This window comes from Nothoprocta perdicaria, unplaced genomic scaffold (assembly GCF_003342845.1).
Source record: "Nothoprocta perdicaria isolate Ctin4 unplaced genomic scaffold, notPer1 scaffold_129, whole genome shotgun sequence".
Classification (NCBI taxonomy): Eukaryota; Metazoa; Chordata; class Aves; order Tinamiformes; family Tinamidae; genus Nothoprocta; species Nothoprocta perdicaria.
In genome coordinates this window covers 561,594-584,304 of record NW_020454416.1, presented here as the reverse complement: position 1 = coordinate 584,304, position 22,711 = coordinate 561,594, and the positions used below count along the sequence as shown (strand labels likewise).

Here is a 22,711-nt window from a genome sequence, read left to right as displayed (position 1 = left end):
CGAGCGCCGGCGTCACCATCCCGCCTCCCAAAGGACATTCAGCGTCGAGGCGGTGCCGTCAGCACGAGAAACGCCCGCAGGTCACGGACTGCAACCTGCTACTGCGGCTCCGTGCCCTGCTCCTCTCCGCTCCTCGTTGGGGGGCCGTGTCTTTCGTTTCCAATCACAGCCCCTCTTGGAGAAGGGGTGCAAAGGGGACTTGGGGCTGACACACACGGCAGAGCAAACAGGCCGTGGCGCCCGGGCCTGCAGCTTTCCGAGGACGCGGGAGCTGCCGAGCAAGTGCCAACACAGGCCCAGGATGAGCGGGACGCAGCCCGGAGCGGGACGCAGCCCGGAGCGAGGCCCTCAGCGCAGCTCCCAGCACGTGCGAAGCACCATGAGGGAAGACCACCAAGGATTCTCCCAGTCCTCACCTCTCCCACCTCTGCTGCATTCATTTTGGCTTCTGCAGTATTAGTCCCTATGCTGAGGGAAACCGGACTTTTCACTTTTGGTGCAGTTTTGTCATTGGTCCAGCCTGGGGAAGCTTTTCCACTGACACAGACACCCACTCTATTGCCACAGTTAAGGGGAGCAGGGTAGGGGAATAACTACTAGGAATAACAGCATTATAACTATCATACAAAAGGGGATAAAGAAAAGTGAGGGAACTTTGCAAAGTGCGTGACTTCTCACAGAAGGGAACAGGTAGGGAGGAAAGGGAAAGAAACCAAGTACATCTTGCTACTCTTTGCCTAGCTTTTATTAAATAGTACATACAAACTTCTTTTTGTGCTTTCAGTAGAGAACATATTTTCTCTGTCTCAAAAAAAAATCAAGACTTAAAAAAATAGCATTAATAATCAATTCAGTGTAGCTTTATTTCACAAAATTTCCTTGCCCCCAAAGGGCACGGAGGGCGGCTGTGTTTCATCTATACCAATGAAGCATACCAGCTAAAAAGTCCAAATGTTTCCTAATGAAAGGCTCTACAGCATCTACCTGTGGCTTAATGGGGTTGTCCTAAGCGCTCCAGCCAGTCTGGCAGAGGCAGATTAAGGTGTTGGAGCCCCAGCTTTTTCTCTGCCCTTCCCCTGTGAGGGTGCTGCCCCTCAGAGCACAGCGGGCACCTGCCCTCGGGCCCCAGCTCCGCTGCTGGGAAGCGCAGGGCTCCCATGTGCATCAGTGACCAGGACAAGGTAGAGCTAAGCGGTCACACCTGACACACGGGTGCATGAAGTAGAGGCACCTTTGCTTCGGGCTCCCTAAGCCCGTCCAGCAAGACCCACAAGTTTGTCTGGCAGCTTCCCAGACAAAAGGCAAGCCGAGATGCTAGTGCCTACTAGTTATGGGTTGCAGAGAGGAGCAACCGTAACTACATACAGCCTCCACCGACAAACATAAACCAGAAAACCACTCAAGACACTCAGACATTTTCTCTTTAGAAAGAGAGAAATGGGGAGTACAGAAATCTGCAACTTTGACTGGAACACAATGATCAAATGAGCAGAGTACCTCTTGGGCATGGGGACGAGCAGGGGACAGGAAACTCCATCACCAGATCATCTACTTGAGAGGCCTAAAGGCATAAGAGACACCTGAGACACGAGGAGCAGGAACAGCCCAGCACTAGGTGCTCTCACCTCACCAAAGCTTCTGGCAGGTAAGATGAGCACTGCTTGCACCCTCTACAAAGCAGGGTCTTCTCAGAGAGGAGCATGAGTGTTGCAGCAGGAGATGTTACAGGTGCGGAGAGGAAAGTTATGCCAAAAGACCTAGTTAACAGGTGCTTAGCATGAATAGTCAAACACTTGCAGAGAGTTGCAAGAGTGAGTTTGGGGGTGGGGGTTTTGTTTATTATTATTATTATTCTTCAATGAGCTCATGCAACAGGGGGAAGGAAGGGGCGAATTCCTTTTTTCCAGGCATCCACCACATTGCCTGCAATGAGATGTGCCACAACAACAAAGGTAAGCTTTATGCAACTGTTACCTAAAGGTCAATGACATTTAAAATAGAAATTTTTTCTTACACAGTGTTATGAATAAAATTGCACTTGATTTTGTTAAAAACCCATCCAATCACTGTAACTTTTCCAAATATTTCTTTTCTGGCATCCTGATTTCCTTCAGTAATAAGAACTGTTCTCTAAAACCTTTCACTCATGCTGGAGTTTACCTGTGAGCCACTATCTGTCAGAAAACAGGTATGTTGTTTTTGCAGTGCTTATTTCCACCCTCCCCCGCAAATGATACAGACAGCTGACCTGTAAAAGTGAACTGTAACATCGAAATAGAAACTCCTCAAGCAGACATTAGGAATTTTAGTTTCACAGATTAAATATTTGAAAAGTTACAGAAGGTGCCGGAATAGTATACATTTAAATTGCTTAAAAATCCAAACTCGCAGCAACTTTGAAAATTCAAAAGTTCCAAAAGCTGTATCAATGTCTTTGTGAACCTCTTCCATAGCAAGATGCCCTCATGCCAATAAAGCATCAAACTCCCACAGCTGAGATGAAGAAACAAATCAGCAGGATGCAACTTTAAGAGAGCAACTTTAAGAGAGTTTCTCCAAGTCTAACAACAAACACTCCATGTGCTGCTCCTTCATTCCATTTTGGATCTTTCAAAGTGTGTAATCATTCTTTCCTGCAATAAAAAAAAAAAAAAAAGCCACCTAGTTGTCATTTGGCTCTACGTATTAATATTACACAGAATATATACATTTAAAACAAGTGCATGCTTATCTGCATGTTAAACCAGGAGTCACAGCTACACAAGCAGATCCCCCTTTCTTTTAAAATGAAAAGTTATAATCTTGCACTCACAAGTTACTAATTCACAGGAACACAAGTCATGCCATTCATATGTGTATTAGTCATATGCACACCTCAGTTTCCACTGCTGTAAAAGCAACTCTCCCTCTCCAGCTGATGGGTTGTACTATTTCCTCCTGCTCCACATCCTACGTTAATACAGACTCCCCTTTCGAACACTTACACATGGGATTCTACTATGAGTCACAAATATGAGGGAATACCTACACAGAGAGTCCAGATAGTTCTTTCAGTGCTGTGATATTCACCTTCTCTCTCATCCAACCTTCCTGACAATTGAACTCTAGTACAAATTTATTAGCTGTTACCAAGCTGACTAACAGTACACAGAGGTAGTGCTAAGGGTAGCAACAGTGAAGGGTGTGATAGTTTTAGTCACGTGTGATAAAGCCATCGCTGAAAACCACAGTACCATCACAATGTTCTCTATTCATCACTGCTGTGTGGCATTCAAAAAGCAGTTACCATAAACCCTTCTGAATTCCAACGGGCGGGCATTTTTGGACACCAGCACCAAGAAAGTTATGCCAGATAAGTCAAAAATACTTCGCCGTTATAATTTCCTCTAAATGCATATAGTGCTTTCTAAGTGATACAATAATCAACAGTGTCATGGCACCAAGAACATTGCCTGCCATGAGAGGACAAAACAGTATCTGTCACTCACAACAATAACCAAAAACCCATCTTTTACAAGCTGTGTAATCTTGTTGCTGTTCCACAGCAGAACATTCCTCTCCCAAGAGTTTGCATACAAAGGGAAGAGAAGAAACTGAGCAGGCTAATCACAACTGAGTAGGTAGAGAGACGGGCACACACATGCCCAGACACACACATTCACTCTCTCCACCAGAAAGGGCTTGTAAAGCAATCTAAAAAAAACAGGCTGCCTTGTGGTAAATTGTATTCTTCAGTGTATGTACAATCCCCCAAGAAAGGATGAGCTATGCAGGCAACAAAGCTTTAAAACTCATGTGTAATTCCAACAACTGCATCATTGGCTGTGGCCACTCTCCCTCCCCTGGTACTGTCCTGCTGCACTGGTAAGATCACAGAGCCCAGTTCTAGTAAGCCAAGTCCTTAGCAGATGCCTCAGAACTCCCTGGGCATGTCAGAAGGCTCATTTGTACTAAGGTTTGTTTACTCACCTCATCTGAATCCAGGAGAGCTGGAAGAGCACTGTAAGAAGAGAGGAAGGAAAAAAAAAACAGTGAACTAGAGCACCTACTGAGAGCAGATATCAAGAGCTATCTCTATTTTTTTTAGGGCAGAAGAACAATAATGAAGACATATAGATGTTTTAATTAAACACATGAAAGAGAAAACCAAACCCACACAGCTACTGACTTTTTAGGATGTAAAAGTTGGTATTAAAAGCAAGAGAGATAATGAATTGCCTTTATGGCTGAGTATCTTGCCAGGATCATAACAGTGATACAGACAAATGTTCCAAATCAAGTACAGTACTAAGTGAAATTATTCAATAGTTACATCTGTCAAAACAATCAAAGGAATTTTCACAGCACTAATCAGAGAGATTACTTGGGTTGTTTTTTTCTTTGTTTTAACTTCACTGAAGTGCAAACAAATCGGTGTACGGCTTCCTAATTAAGAGCCTGTTCCTTAATTCAACATGCCTTCAAGTGGCATGGACTGCAATCTGACACACTGAGTAAAGCCAGGTGGAAACCTGCCCAGAAGTCAGAGGGCCATTCTCGGGTGAACCATCTGCTCAGATATGTGCAATATGCAAGTTATGGGGTGTTCTGGCATAGCAGCATTCTTGTCTCTGAGAAATCTGCTTTTACTGGAACTACAAAAATACTCACACATCAGTTACTGAAGAAGGAACATTCTCTTCTACCCACTTCAGGTCATCCTCCTGCTACAAGCACAGCAATGAAAGGGAAGACAAAAGTTAGTCTTCTCTTCCCAGAATGTTGTCTAACACACAAGCCTTTTTTTTTTTTTTTTTTTTAATCCCACCCCCTCAGCCTGCTTGACATGTTCTAATTATCATGTCAGATCAAATAAACCCTCAAAATTAGATTTTCTGAATTAAATAAAACATACTGCAACTTTATAATTGTCTTTTCCATGGAACAAGTAACTATTGGGCACTGGGCAAAGCAGGCTCTCAGGACTCTGATTATTTATATAGCGTAGCTATAGCATATCATAGTAGGGAGACTTTATTTAGGAGATTTTATAGGTGAAAAGTTATTTAATAACACAAGCTAGATTTTGCAGAAGTTAAATTTTATCACCAGGATTACTCACTCTGACTAAAACATTCTAATTCACAATGCAAATACTCTTGTTTGAAGTTGAAGAACTGACTCTCAGTGCCTCCCCACCCAAACAAAAGACAAAAACAAAACAAAAAAAACCCACACGCAAAACACAAATTCTCACATTATCCTCAGATAATAAGGATCTAGCTACAACCTTTGAGAACAGAAAAGCTAATAACAAAAGCTTCTATTTTCAGGAATTTCTGTAGATTCTTTCCTCTTAAATTTATGCCTGAAACTCATCAAGATTGAGATAAAAGCCAAATGCATCTTCTATTTCCTAGCTAAATGTGAATTTATCTACACAGAATAAACTCTGAGACATGTGGAAAAAAAGTATATTAAAAATGTACCACCCAAACTCTTTAAGTGGTTACATAATAATATACACATCATCCCATTTGAATAATGAGTCAGTCAAAATTAGAAGGCAATTAATTTAAAATATGCCTCAGCCTCCCTTTCAGCCCAACACACTTGTTCAGAGAGGTTATTAGTCATTCTCAGAATACAGTACTATACAGAATAGTTCCATCTATACTGGACTGTGCTAATATTTCTATAGAACACACTGAATTCTAAAGTCTTCATTGCATTTACATGAAACCACAGGTAAAAATGCCATTTATCTTTTACTATACGACAGTACCCATAGAAACATTTGACCCACTCACTTCCACTAGGAAGCTACCCAGGACCCAACCCTTGCATACACAGGCTGAACACGTTGCATGTGGGTAAGACATTCCTGAGGGAGCCGGAGATCATGAACTGGATCTCTCTCCCTCTAGAAAGGGAGGACATACTCACAACTTTGTTTGCTTTCACATTTCCATTTGGTTCTTGCTTTGTACTTCTCATTTTCATTCCCTCTAGAACAAAGGAGGCAATAAGATCAGGATTACTGAACTGCAAGTGTTCATGGACTGTAAGTGAAAAGGTGTTTATTCAGAATACTTCCTCAAGTCTACACGGATGGAGCAACTAAGAAAAACAAGCCGTTCTTTAAAAGAAATCTCCCTTTTTAAAAGGCTTGTAGTACTTTTTCCTGACAATGAAGTAGCTACATTTTAAAATGGCAAAACTCTTTTTCATGAGTTCATGTTGAAAAAATAAGTACTTAATTTCACCAAGAAAAATCAATTACTATTCCCTTTCTCTAAGCCAAGCATACACAGCACATAGCTCAAGGACACAGCAACTGCCAACACTTATTTTACCCCCTGATTGCTGACCAGTCATTTGACTGGCTTTAAAGCTGAAAGACAGCATGGGCTCCCTCAGCCTGGCACATAGCCAGATGTAAGCTGTAGGTCAAGTGCACATAAGACAGAAAATACTCCTCTTCAGCTCTTAAACAACTCAAAAAGTACTGACATATCCCAGCAGAACTGATTTGAGGATCCTACCCTTTATATAACTGTAAACAATATTGTTAAAAGGACAACAGATGTGGTAGGGAGATGGGAGGCAGGGCAAAGGGAGGGTTGCCATAGTTAGAGGGAAGGATTGGTGAAAAAGGGCTAACATGGTATTAAAAACCTGAACTCTTTTCTGTCCAATCTATATATTTACACTGAATATGGCTATATTGGGCCCTTTGGATACAGAACATAAAACCTTTAAAGCAGATTTTAAAAGAACTGCAAACTAAGTATATTGCAAAAACGTCAGAAGCCATTCACATCATGACTGGATCTAAACCTAGGACTTTTAGTCAAATAAAGCTTAGTGAATATAATACAGTAGCCAGGATAGCTGTGTGTTCAGTGCCATCTGAAAAAAAATATAAAGACTGAACCTCCAATTGCTGCTCCTTTAGAGCTGTACAATACATTGGCAATAGGGAGGCATTTACTCTGCCTTTACATTAGTAATTAACTTCTTGTCAGCGAACAGAAGGCCACTCGCTCCAGAGTTCTCCCTTTAGCATGGGGATGAGAGCAGAGGTGAAAATACTTTTTGTCTTACCAAAGCTTTCCTTTAACATTGGCTCCTTCTGCTCATCATCCTCCTCTTCTTCAGATAGTGGTGAGAAAGCAAACCTTTAGGAGAGAAGGAATGACAACCAACTTGAAATAGGATCTCTTGCTATGCACGTAGAATTTATTACCCTGACATTGACTGCTCTGCACAGGTCTGTGTTTTTAAGCCAGATCTACGCTCACCAGTGTTCAAGTCATTTCTGTCTAAATAAATTCACCATGAGAACAATTTTATCTTCACAACTCCTTACAGTTCTTGAGATAAAAAGGAACAGTCAGCTAATTTTACTTTCCCTCAAGCTCCTACACAAATTGCTTAGTATTCCTACGGTTCAGCATACAGCAGCTGAAATTACTCACCAGGACCTCTTTGGATAGATATACTTTCCCCCAAAACAGTATTTTTAGAAAGAAGTACGAAAAGCTGAACCTTTGGTTGTTAGCAGACGGCCTCCACAGAATCATGATGACAAAAAGGATCATTGAGAACAACAAACGCCAGATGGCATCGTCCACCCACAGCTCCTGCCAGTCCTGTGAAGAAAAGCAGCACCAGTAGAACAAGTTGACGAGAAAGCCCATCTCCTCAGTTCTTTCTCAGGGTAAGATATAGACATCTAAGAGGCTAGATTCTCAACATTGAGACAGTTCCATCTGTGGTATACTGCTCTAGATATAATCCATAACAATAATAATAATGTATGCCATCATTCCACATCTTACCAAATATAAACTTATCAGGAGGCACTCAGGATATGAACTCACCGACTGACAATCCACCAGCCTGAACTTCATGGTGGTCCAGATGATAAATACAATGGATGCTACAAGATTAAATCAAATTCCTTATTACCATTAAATATGCTACTATTTGTATAGTATTAACTATTAAAAAAGTACTGAGACCAATTCCTCACTCCTTTATCAAGTTTCCAAAACACAGTTTCTTTACTAGTTGACAAAAAATCCCTACCTATAAATAACTGTAGAGTGTGATCTTTCTGAACGCCTAAGCATTCACATCCTGACCATTAGGTCCAGATGCTCTAAATAAACTCTTACCATGATTTGAAGAGATAAAACTTCCCTCCACTAATGAGTTCTACAATTAAGAATCAAGTGCTGCACGGAATTAAATCAGAACTGTTAATTAAATGAAGTCTGCAGTCATTTTGAAATAACACAGTGGTCGCAAGTTCTGATCTTACTAAGATCAAGACTACAAATCCACCACCCCAAAGCAGCTCTATAACATTGGTCAGATACTATTAGAAAGGAGTCAAATGGTAAAAACTTGACACAAAACTCAACGTATCTGCTTTAGCAATCAAATCAAGTCCTATATCAAAATGGAAAAAGCTCTCATTTGGTTATGACTTTCTGCTTACCTGCTACTGCCAAGATGAGCGTGTTGGTGAAGTGCCGGTACAAGGAGAGTTTCACAACGTTCCTCCGAAGTTTTAGCAGTTTCATTGTTTGAGTCAGACTGATGAATATGTACAAGGAGTCAAGGAAAAGCCTCTGAAGGGACAAGCTGCTCAGACTTAGGAAGACCGATCTCAAACAACTGCCTCCTTTCCCCCAGTTAACCCTCCAAAAATGGGCCAGACTTTCAGTAGAACAGATCATCAAATGGCAGTGGTGCTAAGCAGTACTTTGCAACAGTAGAATCCATCCCTTCTATATCATTTAGTCAACTAAACCTACAACTATCATCATATTCCCAACACTATGCAAATACCTATTTTGCCTGGGGTCCACCCCTTCAGAAAGGTGTCAGGCATACTGCACATGAACATATGATCAAGTCTGAACTACAAGCAGGTTAAAAATCCAGTTAGTGCATATGCGTGTCCTCACCTTTTGCCTACAGTTTTATTTCCATAGTGCCTAAGCAAGTGTTTAGGAGAGACATCAAATGAGGAGAGAACTATCATAACCGGGCAGCAAGTTATTCTCTTTTTAAATAATATTTTGTGAATGTCTTTTTCTAGAACCGTTTCTATATTCTGACTGTTGCCACATGGTGCTCCGAGTTTGGCATCTGATGGCAGTTTTTAAAGCCACAATAGACTATGACTGTCTGCATGTGGTAGGTCAGGAAAACGAAGTTAACTCTACCCCATTTGGACACCTAACTCTCTCAAATTTCACAGAAAGAGTTTAGCTTTGGCGCTGGTAAGAAACTTCTCCTCAGCAATCTAAACCACCTCTGCCCTCCTAAGATCATTCCCGTTGTACTACAGTAGGGTAACTATAGTGCTATATTAGAACAAACATCACACTTGGCAATCAGAGATAGACAGACCAAAAGGTCCATGTTCAGGAGCTGCTCAAACACAGATCATCTACCACTCATCTAGTTTTCCTTGCACCGGCTGTAGCCAAGGCTTACCTGAACACTCCATTACAGAGTTCAGACTAACTTTTCCAGAAGTACAAAAAAACATCCTTGAAGCTGGTTTAAAAAAAAAAAAAAATCTGCCAAAAAGACTTAAAAACTTGAAAGAAAACACACCCCACCAAGTAAAATAGTGAAGGATATCCACCAGCACAAGGCAGTGTCTAGGAAAGCCAGGGGAATAAAAGCCAAGGAGGCAAGATCATTCTGGGCCTGGAGACAAAGAGAGAGCCAGTGAGAACAAGCTGAAATGGAAACAGGCACAGAAGAATCAAGTGAGCAGTCTCAAGCTATTTTACAAGAAAACACAAGTACCCAACCCCAATGCTTCCAACTTTTACTATAGAAGCAGAGGATTTAAACCAAGTGTTCGGCCCAAGGCAGAGTGGTTCAAAAAGGTCCAAAGCAGGCAACACCGCACTGTCCATTCCCAATTCTCCACCAGCAAGGCAAGCAGTAGTTCTCCAGAGTAAGTTAAATCCACCACCACCAGAAGGAACTGCTACTGAGATGATTGCTGCAATTGTGTGCTCTGACCACCTCCATTACAGACACCTAACCATCAGCTTGTTAGGAGATGTGGCAAGTGAAGCTTTTACAACACACTTGGAAGAACTGAATGCTCCAATGCACAATTACCACTGAAAGTCCATTGTGGTCCATCAAAACCTAAGTCCCAACAGACACACAAATTACCCCTAAACACCACTTACAACCTTTAAGTACTCAGAAATAGTTATATAAATAAGCTTGTCTTATAAATAAGTTTATGAAAGGATATCCACAAAATAATACAGGCATCAATCATGGACAGGGCCAAGTTTGCTATCAGAGCCACAGTGTTATAGAAAAACTGAAAAGGTACCAAATATATGACATGTTAAATATCTTGTCTCAAGAAACCAAACAGGACAAAATCTACACCCTGAGACTTCCCTCTTCTAGAATGAAGCAAGCAGCAGTGCCACTCACTCGCATTTCCCCAGGTACTGCCTCAAAAAGCAGCTGAAGCATTTGTTAGACTTTCAGCCAGGTGACTGAAACTGTACCTTTGTGCTTGACATTAGACGTACACACTGATGCCCCAAATTAATCTGAAGTATTAGACATGGGTATCTAGTTTTCAGATTAGTCTGATTCTATGAAAACTATTTTAGAACATCCAGAGCTATATCTTTATAAACAGACAAGTAATGGAAATGAGATTACTCGTCCAGAACCCAGATTTTAATCATTTCATTGTTTCAGCCCCCTTTTTCTTTTTTAAAGCATAATCCTGGGATTCTTCACAGGCATACTTAAATAAATAGGGCCAGGAGCACCTGTGGAATACAGAAAAATTCAAGATGCAATTACTGACCCCTGTGACTCTAAGAACACCTTCCATGCCAGAAAATAATAGATAAAGGGCTCCAGCCATAACTACTTTGTGAAGAGTAACTCCAAGGCGAGGCCTGTAGGAAAACAAAAAAGAAATCCAGATTAAGTGTGGGGAGGTCAGTGGGAAGAAGACAGACCATATCCACCTGAATTCATGGTAAGGCAACAGGCACTTAAGTAAAACCTTCTCATGAAAAGCCACTTCTGGATCAGGGAAATCATTTGGATACATATCTGTCTCTATTAGCTAGCGAAGAAGTCAAGGTCTTTACAGCACTTAGCTTAAACATCTACCTTTTACGCAGCAAAGTATACAGAAGTAAGTTCTTAAAAGGCAACAGTGAAAAGCTTCTAAATAGAATATGAATATAATAAAACTACATTCTAAATATGTATCATCAGAGAAGTCATTACTTACTTGACTATCCCATATCCCAGGCTGACTATAATGACCAGAGTTCGAGCCAAGGAACGCTTCACAGCCGAAAGCAGTTCTGCCAGTATCAATGCTCCTTGGACTACCAAAGGAAAGAAGAGGAAGCCAGGTTAATAAAGAGATAATTTATGCTTTATTAACTGCTGCAAGTAAAAGCAGTATGACAGAACAAACAAGTGATTATTTTCAGAAAATAGGTTGTTAAAGTTTAACTTCTGTATTAGGATTCCGGATAATTAACAGTCAAAATAAAAATCTCATTTTTATGCATGGATCCCAGAAAGCTTAAAACTATTGTGTCACATTTCACCTGTAGAGAGTCACTTAAGATGACTTACTAGTTTAGGCACTGCATCTTTGTGCAAAAGAAAACAAGACAAAAAGCACATTGTCAAGAGATCATAAGAAGTATTAAAAACCAAAAAAAAAATCTTTGTTCCCTGTTCTTTGTTCTGAAGCAATCCACAATAATCGTATACTTAAAACGTATCTATTGCCAGATGCAGTGTATGTTAGCACAAGCCATTACTGCTTCTCTCCACCAGTGAAGCTGCCAGTCGCACACGTGCTGCTACGCACCAGATTTCCCCGTGTAGCGGATGTTCTGGAACTCGGCGTAGAAGACTGCTTTCTCCAGCATCCCCAGGAAGATAACAGCCCCGATCCAGAACTGGATCCTCAGGAGATCCCGCCAGTAACAGGCTGACCATGCAAGCCACAGCACCCCGAAGAACACGTACACAATACACATCACCATGAAGAACTGGAACACAGAGAAGAGCAAGAAATAAGACCCTTAAATCCCCCTCAAAATCATTTCCTGGTTTCCATTCTATGGTTGTAAGACAGGTATATATCTTCTTAAGCACACCAGCTTTTGAAATTTTGCATACAAAAATGACTAGGAATAAGTATTGCTCCATTTGTCTTCTCTGGATTTCGTTACGACGACTGTCCATTTTTTCACTGCAGAAACAATTAAGAACAAAGAACACCTGGATTTCTGAGCAATATCACTTTTGGAGAAGAGCCCAACAATTTATTTGAAGCAGACTGCTGCAAGGGAAGAAGTGCTACTAGCATCCAACATCTCAGAGGAGAGTGTGGATCCATCAAGCAGCCAGAACTGCTTCATACATTGTTCTGTTGTTAACTTCAAACATTTAAAGTACTCTGCAAAAAAAAATACAAGCCCTCTTGATATATCATTTCACAGGACAGAGATTAGGGACCAATAGTTCTAAATGCACTGTTCAAAGATCAAAGAATCTGACAACTGCCCTCAATACAATTTTCAGCAAAGTTGTTTTTGAACAAACTTTAGATCTGCCAAAATTCTGGACTGAGAGAGAATCCTAGAAATTCATTTGAACATTAATATTTTGTGATTTTTTTCACTCCTGCAAGGGTTGAGTCAGAAGAACTTTCAGATCTCCCGTACTGATCAATAAGCCTGACTGCTACGCAGTGCTGAAGTTCCCAAAGCATGGCAGCACAGCCCAGAAGGTTTTTAAAAAGGGCATTGCAACTGAAAAGAAAGAGGGACTAAAAGCAGAGAGGAAACACTGAATGAATAGCAAGAAGTACTTGGCCAAAGAACAGTACAACAATCAAGCAGGCTCCTCTTGCAGAGGGTAGTTTCTGTTTTAAACCAATTACTAAAGTTCGCTCTACAATTCTCCAACTTTCACAATCTAAGCCACCCCGCTAGAACACCACGCTGGTTGTTACAGATAGTTCTGAGCTCAACTGGTACAACATGCCAGCTTCTACTGAGTTGTTCCTTTATAGAAGCATGTAGACAGAAAAGCTATATTGGGGACCTGTAATACCTGTGCATTCTCACTTAGTGAGCTGAGTTTTACTGCAGCTGCTGGAGGCTTTTAGCTTTGGTAGGAAGTGAGCCACACACCTCAGAAATGCCATCACTTCTGCTGCTAGTTACAGACCAGTCTTGCCAAAGCACTCAGGCTACAGACCTTACTTCTTATGGAGCTCCAGCTAGAGTCTGTCTGTCCTGCATTACTGTTCAGATTCATTTATTTTCTTAGCCTTCTAGATAGAGGAAACTAACAGTCAGCCATCTCTCTGAATAAAAGAGATTATCCCTTTGCAGTTCAGTTATGCTTTCTGTGATAGACAATACTGAGGATTATCTCGTGGAGTAGAAGATAGCTGGTAGAGGGTTAGGCTATAAAAGGACAAGGAGAGCAATGACAAAAAACAATGAAAGGAGCAATTGCAAGCAAAAACACAAAATAGCAAATTTCCTGATACAGGAGCAGAAAAACAGCATGTCAGTAAATTACACAGAGCCAAGGACGTTCATAGCTTTTGGCATTACAAGTTGACGGCATTAAGTCTTACCATCAAGACGAGGAGTGTGTTACTGGCATACATGAACACCTGAAGTTTGTGTTTATTTTCTATTTAAAATAATAATTACTAAATTTCTTCTTTTGAACCACCAGCTTTGTTTTGCCTATTGCATTCCACAAGAATATTAACAGGGATTTAGAAAAACTCGCAATTTTACAGGGCAAAGAAAAGCAGTTTTACTTACAATCATCCGCGGATAGTCTGCAAGTGAGAGGTACTCATATGGCCCCTTCAGTTCTACTGACACTGTCAAAAGACAATTCAATAATCTGTTTGATCAAGAGCCAAGAGCAGGAAGCCAGGACAAATGACTTCAGTGATTTCTTCTCAAGGGTAAAGAAATTCCAAGTATTTGCATAGAGGGACCTTTTAAATCTAACTTGCATTTTAATCAAAATGAAGACTCACCACATTTAGCTAAAAGCATGCAATTAAAATTACATGCTCCAAAGTAGCTCAGATAGTGTTCAAAACAAAAGTAACCTGTGATGTAAAGCCAGATACAACAGGGAAGTTGGAAACCACACCTAAGTTTTTCTGGTGGGAACTTTCAGACTTCTCAAAAAATTTGGATAGGTTAATGCAGTTAGGTGTATTGTAATATGATTTTAAGGTAACAATCTTCCAGTGTTCTACACAATTTGAGGTTATTAATACAAATCACCACATTGATTTGGACATTCTTAAAATACAGCTTCAAAATTGAACTGCTTAGGGTTCTTCTCTAGGTCCATCATACTACAACAATTGACAGCCATCTTCAAGACACATAATTACTTCTTTTTGTACAGTAAGAGCAGCCAGAGTAGAGAATATTTACAACCATATGATGTAAATGATGGTGTCTTATGAAAACAGGTTACTCAGGATGTATAAAAAATATCTTTGAACAGCGATTCAGGCTGGCACACATCAAAAAGTGCAATATCTATTTTTAGCTTACTAAATAAGCAGCTATCTTACTTGTAAAGAGCTTCTCTTTGACATTTGAAGAAGGTGTTGCTTTCTCCATTCTTTTAACTTTATTATTAGAGTCTTTCCCAGATGAAATTCCAATTTGCACAATAAATATATATGGCCCATCTCGCCAGGTTTTAATAACAGCATTCATTGCCTGAAAATAAATTGCCTACATGTAAATAAGTCAAAAAAAAAAAAAAAAGGCAGTTTCTCCTGATATGGATATCTTCTACTTAACAGCAAAACTAAACTTAACAAAAATCTGATATATAAATTCCATATCCACTCATTAGATATTATACTTTTGTTTGAGATTTACTTACATTTAAATCCAGCAGAATCAAAGACTTGTAAATAAGCCCTGATCACTTCTCAAGTTTAACACTGTGTTATTACAAGAATTATTTAAAAGAGGTACTTCCTAAAGCTACAAAGAATTCAGCACTGTCCTATTCCTTTTCCACACTCTGGGAATATTAGGACGCTTACAAAGATACTCCTTGAAAGCAACTGGTTGGCAAAGGTACAGCCACCTATAAACTCCTTGGCTTCCTTGGTGAATGCTGAATTTTATAATGCAAGACAGAAGAGGTTTGAGAAATAAAAATTTCCGTATCAGTCATTTCCTGTGGAAACCTGCTTCTGACTCTGCACCACCTCTCACATCCACAAGACTCCAATTCTGCTAGTAAATTGTCAAAAGAGGAAGCTTGTCCAGATTAAATATTTGCACCTTCAAACAAATTAGATTTGAGCACCAGTAAACCAAGCTGGTAATCCCCAAACTTAAGGAGTTTCAGCTGTCTCCGAAATTGCAGTAATTTGCAAACAGTTAAGGGTTAAAATAGAATCATCTGTACAGAGGCTACTTACATAACCACTGCTGAACCAGTGTTAAAATGCTTAGTTAAAAAAATGCATATATGTATTTATATTAAACTTAAAAGATTGGTACATTTATATACACTACTTCAAAAAGTATGTCAGTTGTTTTGCATTACTTCCTTATTTCACCATCACATACATAACTATTCGCTTTAAACTTTGCTTTGTGGGCCACCAAGACATTCAAATTGAAGTTATTTTGACAACTGTTTCCAGTTAAGGCTTGAACGTAACATCCAGTAAAAAAAATCCAGTAAAAAATACTAAGATTAGAAAATTATGTATGAACATTTAACTTGTCTCAAAGGCCTGTTTAAATAAAGATGAAGCCAAGTGTTATCTCATAATATTAAATGACAACTGATAATGGATTATCAGTATTTTATCTTTAAGCTGAAAAATATATTTTGCATAGACTAAATTAATTTTTAAATAGGTTGGTTTTTAATTTCAGTTCTTAGATCAGTTTGGATGCTATGAAATCTATATGTCAGACAAAGGAAGCTGTACAAATACTCTGCCTCCTCACATATGACTGCTTAGTTTGATACTAAAGCCACCACGGGTCTTAGAGATAAAAAATAAAAAATAAAACACCTGTATGCAAAACTGCACAACCCCTGTAAACACTAGAAGCAATTTGCTTTAGCAAGAAATATAAATATAGAAAAAAATGTTGGATTCCAAATCATGTTTAAATTCAATATACATACTGTTTTATCTGCCAGTGTCGTGTGATTTGCTCCACTCTCCTTCTTATCTTTTAAGCCCTTAAAGAAAAGCAGAAAACAGGTAACTCAATATGCCAAAAGTGTCTCTTCCACTCCTACTTTCCTTCATTAAATGGAAAAAAAACCCACCTCTTGTTTCTCAGGCGAGAGAGGCTCTGGATGAACAAATTCTTTATAGAACACCTGTAAAATAAAAATCAAAAAGTATTTATAGGCACTTTAGTATGACATTACCTAGAAAGCTTCCAGCACATTCAATCATCAAGAAGGATATGCTGAACAGCAGCATCAGAATTTTCATCTCTTAATCAAACTATTCCCCATACGTAGGGCTACTGAATCATTTACAGTACTATTTTGCCACTTTAAAGTTGACTCACTACCCTCTCTCCAGGCAACTGGTCTCTCAACTTAAAGCTGAGCCCACAGACATTATAGTAACGAAAGTGCTTTGCAATATGTCTTGACTTCAACAGGTAGACCATTAAACAAAGACAGCTAAGTTTATTGATATTTGTCTTTAGTATGACTGTGCACCTCCCCAGTGCTATACAACTGGGGCAGCGCTTGTCTGCACACATTTCCCCGTGTTTTTCTTTCTTCTTGTCTCTTCCATCTGGTTTATTTCAAATACCCTTATGGACTGCCTATATATTTTCCATTTTTCAATGTTATCAATGTTGAAGTAACTCATTTCTCATCATTCTTTCACTTTCATTAGTATAGGTTAAAATTATCTAGGAAAAAAAAAGTAGCTCTTTATCAACTCAAATTTGAGAGAGCTTTACTCTGTCTCCAAAGCATATTCCTACTCAACCAGCAGTAGCCTCTACACCAACTCACAGTATTAAACGAAATAACAGTGTAGAACACAAGTCCACAAACAAAACAAAGCACTGAACTTGTTTTCAGGTGGCCAGATTTTGAGCAGCAAGCCAGAAATAAGTCACAGTTAAGGAATCACCATTGCAGCTTGAACACAAACCAAAAGTACCTCCCAACCTACAATGGCAGGTTGGGGATCCTCAGATGTGATGGTAACAAAATAATAACAGAAACGATAACAAAACAATAATAGGAACCAGGAATAAGAATATCATCTTCCTTATACATTATATGAAGTCACAGGGAAAACCGACAGCTTTTTATCCATACCTGGGGCTTGTAGAGCTCAGAGCAGTTTGGAAAGTAGAGAGAAGCCATGGCATAGTATCCTGTCCAGCCTGGATGCTCTTCAGATGTAGTCCCAAAATAATACTCGGCTTGTTCATCCTGTGAGACACAGGATAGAATTTAGATTATCAACCAATGAATCGCATGGCTTATCTCCACAGGTAGCTGCGAGACCTAGAAAGGAGCATTATTTCTCTCTCTCTTACACATTCTTGAACACATTTTAACAAAAGCATAAGACTATTCTTCCTTGGTCCAAGAAAAAAAGATATAGAGTAATTTACACCTAAAGTTTGAGCAAGAATCAATGCTTAATTCAAATAAAACCTCAATTTTACTTCTGTGAAGGTGCAGAAGCCAGCACAAGGTCAAGCCTACAAGAACAAATTCTACATTACCAATTTACCTGAAAGATTACAAGTCAGAACGGTACTAGGTTACAAGTATCAAGAGTTAACTATTTCAAGCAAGTATGTAAAATTGTACTATCAATATGAAAAATCAATTGTGTATCCTATGACATTTGAAAGAAACACTATACATTTTGTATAAATCTTAGTACTCACTAGGTATATGGGGAAAGAACAAAATTGAGCATGAGAGTATTTTATTTTTCTATTTGTCATAACTAAGTATTCTCTTGAAAACTATTTTCATCTAACTGATACACACTTCAATTTAGAGTTAATGTATTTATTAAACTTCTGGATTTAGAAAAAGTCTGGGAAAGATTTTAACTTCACCCAAAATCCAGAGAAAGCTGCAATTCTGAAAAGCTCCTCACCATTCATAATACCCCACTGACACAAGAAAGAAACTTCAGTCTTACAATGAATGAGCATCTCTTTCATACATACAGAGCAATGGGGATAAAAACAAGAAGTCTCTAACCTTCTGACCTCCAGATCTGCTTAACCATAAAAAATTCACAACCTGTACTTCTTCACAAAATTCTTACCCCAAAATTGAAGACTTCATTGTAGCAATCCGAATATCTCAAGTACCAAGTAACATTGTAACTTTGGGAGTGATCGCAAGTTTTCTCATCTCCTTCAACTAGAAAGGAAGAATATTTAAGATTTTCTTTATCTGTACTTTTCTTTACATTCTCCAACTATTGTCATAAAAAAAAAAAAAATTTAACTAACCAGAAAGTCTTTATCCTTAAATAATTCATTACTGTTAAGTGAAAAGGAGAAATATAGGGGGAAAAAAAAGAGTGCCATCATAACATTACACAATCACAGAATGAAGACATTTTGGAAATTTTTGGTTACATACCATCCAGGAATATTCCAGGAAATGCAATTACCAAAAAAGACAACAGTAGCATCTCCCAGTGATTACAACTATAACAAACGATTTGCATTTCTAAGATACAGCCAACATACATAAGCAAGCATCTGAAGCTAAGTACAGGTGAATGATAACAGCAATTCATACTGATAATTTAAATATAGTAATATTTAAATATACCAATATCATCACCTAGACAGTAAGAGGAAAAATTTTGCAAATCTATATCCACAAACAAGCTATCCATACATCAGCTCACTGTCAAAATTACAGCCCTATCGACACAGCAATTTTCATTTTTGATTTATTAAAGAACAACAGAGATGGAAGATGAAACATAGAAATCTAGTCTGAATTTAGTCTGTGATTTTTGCTTCAGATATCATTTTGAAATTAAAGCGTAATGAAGAGAATCTTATGTTAAGAAGGTAAACTTAGCATATAAATAAAACGAGTAGTGGTTATTTAGAATTTCTGAACTTACTTAAATAATTATGTCTGTGTTTTGCCAGGAAAAAAAAGTTTGTTTTTGCTCAGAAAGATGAGCTAACTAGCAGCCAAAAAATCCCATACCTTCACAGTAAACATTCATGTCATATTATAAGCCTATAAATTTATTACAGGTACAGAATTTCTGCTAATGAACATTTCCTCATTCACTACAGCAGAGAAACATGTGACTAGTAGAAGATCCTGCTATGGAGTCTTACCTGACTAACCCTGCTTTAAGCCACATCACTACTAAAAGGAGTATATGCAGAGCTAAGTGCTCAACAACTGGGCCCCTAATAGCAAAGATTTTAAAAAGAATGGAATGTGATTACTAAAAAAAATACAGTTTCCTTATGACTCCTCCTGGCAAATCTGAAAACAGGGCATACATTCTCTGCGTAGCCATAGTTGGGACAAACGAAACAGCAAAGAAATGAAGAGGCAACACAAACAACACAACGATGTCGTTAGATGGCAAATTCCTAAAAGACAAAGGCTTTTTCTCATAGCATTGGTCAAGTGAAGAACACTTCAAACACGTACTACAAAGAAAAATAGTAGAGATCAAAAAACACCAAACATCAAGACAGAAATTACTGAACTGTATGTTCAGCAGTAACACCAATAAAAAGGCAAAATAAAACATATCTGTAACAATCTTTCACTCTAGGCAAACATTTTAACTACTGACAGAAACCCCGAAGAAGTACTACCGAAGAATGAAAAGTCATTCAGTGACATGGAAATCAAAGTTCATTAGCCTTCAAACAAAAATCAGCAACATTCAGTTCAAAAGCAGTGTTTGTAGTAACATACAGGTGAAAGCAGGATATAGCAGGATCCTCAATAGGGAGTCAGATGCCTGCAAAAATAGCACTTAAGAAAAGCGGCAGATAAGAACAAATTGTGGACAACAATAAATAACAGCATCAGTCTTCCCAGTCAGGAGATGAGAAAATCATTAAAGGCCATGAATATACCATAAAATCAAGAAAGGGAAATGAAAGAGCAGGAGAAAATACCAAAAACATTAGGAAAATATGAGAAATCTGGCTTGTAAAGAAGGGCAAGTTTGTTACACAAATACTACAAAACAAATGGAAGCAGGAATAGAGAGCAAATAGGAGAAGAGTCACCAGTTTCCACATGGACAACAGCAAAGAAGGAAGGAAAGACAGTTTACGCACCATTCTTGGGTAGTCAATATCAGATAAAGTATCATCTAGGCTGAGAAAACTAATTTAGATCCTTAGCCTTTGATCTGCAAGTGACTCACTATCTAAACTCATGGAAATCTTTTAATTACATTGGGATCTAAAATAGGCATCTTCACTATAGAATTTTAGAGCTTCATCCCTGTTTAAAGGCTGACAGCACAGTGAAGTTGATGAAATCCACAACAGGAGCCAGGAGATTCAATTCTTACCGTCAGTTCCACCACAAACCTGCTTTATAGTAACCAAATCCTATTTCCTCTAGTGCATGGACTCCTTCCCTCTCTTGGTTATTTCACCTGAATACCTCATAACCAGGTTTACCAGACAAGTTACGGCAGGATTCCAAGTCTTAGATGTCATGTTAGTGTAAACTCATTATTTCTATTGAGCTTAAAAAGTTAATGAAACCCTTTTCAAAACCATTTTTTCCCCTCCAAGCACCAGATTTCTACATTTTGATTGTACAGCTTGGAGCTGTTCAGCTGCAAGCTGGGAAACTTAACATTTGAGTTACACCAACAGATGCCCCCCATTAACAGATGCAAAACCCCCAATCTAGAATGATGACCCTTCACTAATAACTGCCTTACTCTGAGTCTCCTATTTTAGATCCATATGGGATTAATAGAGGCACTTAAACAAGATCCCTTTAAGTACCATGCAAAGACAAATGGGTGACTTTCTGGTGCAAATACTCACTCCAAGCACTCAAAGTGCACTTTACATCATCAGGATGTCTAATTCCCAACATGAGACTGCCACCTCAATGTGGTCTGCATATTCGCATAGGAGAGGCTATTTTACAAAAACTCAGTCTATTGCAGAAACTCAAATAAATCCATAGCCCTGGCCAGGTCAGAGAAGAGTTACAAATTGAACAGAAAAAAAAAAAAAACTTTTCCTCTTAGCTGACTCAGGTTCTCAGAAGGGCTCTAGCAGAGCATCTAAGGTCATCCCCTTACCTCTCCTGGAAGCATCAGCTCCAAAGGACAGGGTCTCAAAAGCACGACCTCCTGCACTTCAGGGATCAGCTCCCCTGCAGTGCAACAGTCCCCATCCCATTCAGTGCCAAACCTCCTAGACCAGTTTAAGACACCTGAAATCCCGCGGGGACACCTCACTAGGGGCTCGGCACACCCTGTGCTCAAGTATCCAGAGGGAAGCCCACCGCCCATCTCGCCCTTTCTGCCGGCAGCCGGAGCAGAACCACGTGCTCCTGCCATAGCCAAACAGGGAGGCTTCAAGGCTGCCAACGCTCCCTGCCCTATCAGGCCCTATTCGCCATCACAAGCAGCTCGATTAAAAGCTTCTCCATGTTTCAAGTTCCAAACATTAAGCAGGGGCAGCGCCAAAGAGCCAGCAGAACAGGGTAATCCCCCGTGCTCACTTACATTTTAGGAAAATGGTGGTGTTGCTGAAGAGAATCTTCCCAAAGTTAAAGAACTTCTTCCCCTACACAGACAAGAGAGAGACAGGACATGAGTGAGCTCAACAGCACCCAGCTTAAATAAATGTCATCTCCTGCCACATACAATTTTTAAGTCAATACAGCCACAAACACGAATGCCAAATCCAAAGCCAGCCTTACTGGATTTTCCAGTCATGCTTCACCACCCCTTCACTCTGCTTTTAGAGGCTTAGGGGGGCGGTTGTTCGGCAAAACTGAAACTGCTTCATCTGCGTTTATTAAAACGATTTAAATGATTTGCATGCACTTCCTGAAGGCTTACAGGTTAGCTACCCAGAAAAGAGAAAAAAAAAAAAAAAAAAAAAAAAAAAAAAAAAAAAAAAAACCCACAGTTCTGTTCCAGGAACCGGCAGAAACGTTGGCCGGAGCTGCCGCTCCTCGCCAGCCCGCCAGCCTCGCGCCCTGCCCGCTCTCCCTCCCAACAATCACGAGTTTACACGAAGCCGGCCCTGCCCGCCCTCCCCCGCCGCCCCCCGGCACAGCGGGCCCGGCCCGGCCCGGCGGAGCCGGGAGAGGAGGAGGCCGCGCGGAGGCCGCCGCGGCCGCCCGCACTCACCATGGGCACCGGGAGCTCCCACTTGGACTGCTGCGCGGCGCCCGCCGGCAGCGGCAGCAACAGCAGGAGCGCGGCCAGCGGCAGGAGCCGCGCGGGCCCGGGCCGCCCGCAGGCCGCCGCCATCCCGCCGCACGGAGGCCGCTACGCTGGCCGCGCCCCTTCCGCTGCCCGCGGCGGCAGCGCCGCTGTCGTGGGCAAACGGCAGCGGCGCGGGGCGGAGCGGAGCCGCGGCCCCCG

The 22,711-nt window shown here is 40.1% G+C and overlaps 1 protein-coding gene across 1 annotated transcript; it reads right to left on the bottom strand.

The window, feature by feature from the left end:
• Nucleotides 1–875: 875 nt before the first annotated feature.
• TMEM87A (transmembrane protein 87A) lies at nucleotides 876–22,597 on the bottom strand. Its single transcript, XM_026033408.1, has 20 exons — nucleotides 22,475–22,597; nucleotides 21,842–21,902; nucleotides 18,404–18,501; nucleotides 17,428–17,544; nucleotides 16,402–16,455; nucleotides 16,255–16,311; nucleotides 14,660–14,810; nucleotides 13,881–13,942; nucleotides 11,897–12,080; nucleotides 11,300–11,399; nucleotides 10,862–10,955; nucleotides 10,283–10,354; nucleotides 8,489–8,597; nucleotides 7,866–7,924; nucleotides 7,531–7,634; nucleotides 7,087–7,160; nucleotides 5,926–5,987; nucleotides 4,651–4,706; nucleotides 3,970–4,000; nucleotides 876–2,633 (listed from the first exon to the last, which is right to left on the bottom strand). Exons 1-20 carry the CDS (start codon nucleotides 22,595–22,597, stop codon nucleotides 2,592–2,594), a joined length of 1,710 nt encoding a protein of 569 aa, XP_025889193.1. The 3' UTR covers nucleotides 876–2,591.
• Between the last annotated feature and the right edge of the window lie 114 nt (nucleotides 22,598–22,711).

What these genes read in the sequence shown, in the direction of transcription:
- TMEM87A (XM_026033408.1), bottom strand. Translation starts at nt 22,597, where the DNA reads ATGGCGGCGGCCTGCGGGCGGCCCGGGCCCGCGCGGCTCCTGCCGCTG. An exon ending in CAAAGAGAAGCTCTTTACAA is followed by an intron (nt 13,943 to 14,659) that starts GTAAGATAGCTG and finishes GTCTTTTGACAG; the next exon opens with TGTCAGTAGAACTGAAGGGG. An exon ending in CCTTCTTCAGTAACTGATGT is followed by an intron (nt 4,001 to 4,650) that starts GTGAGTATTTTT and finishes CTCTTCTTACAG; the next exon opens with TGCTCTTCCAGCTCTCCTGG.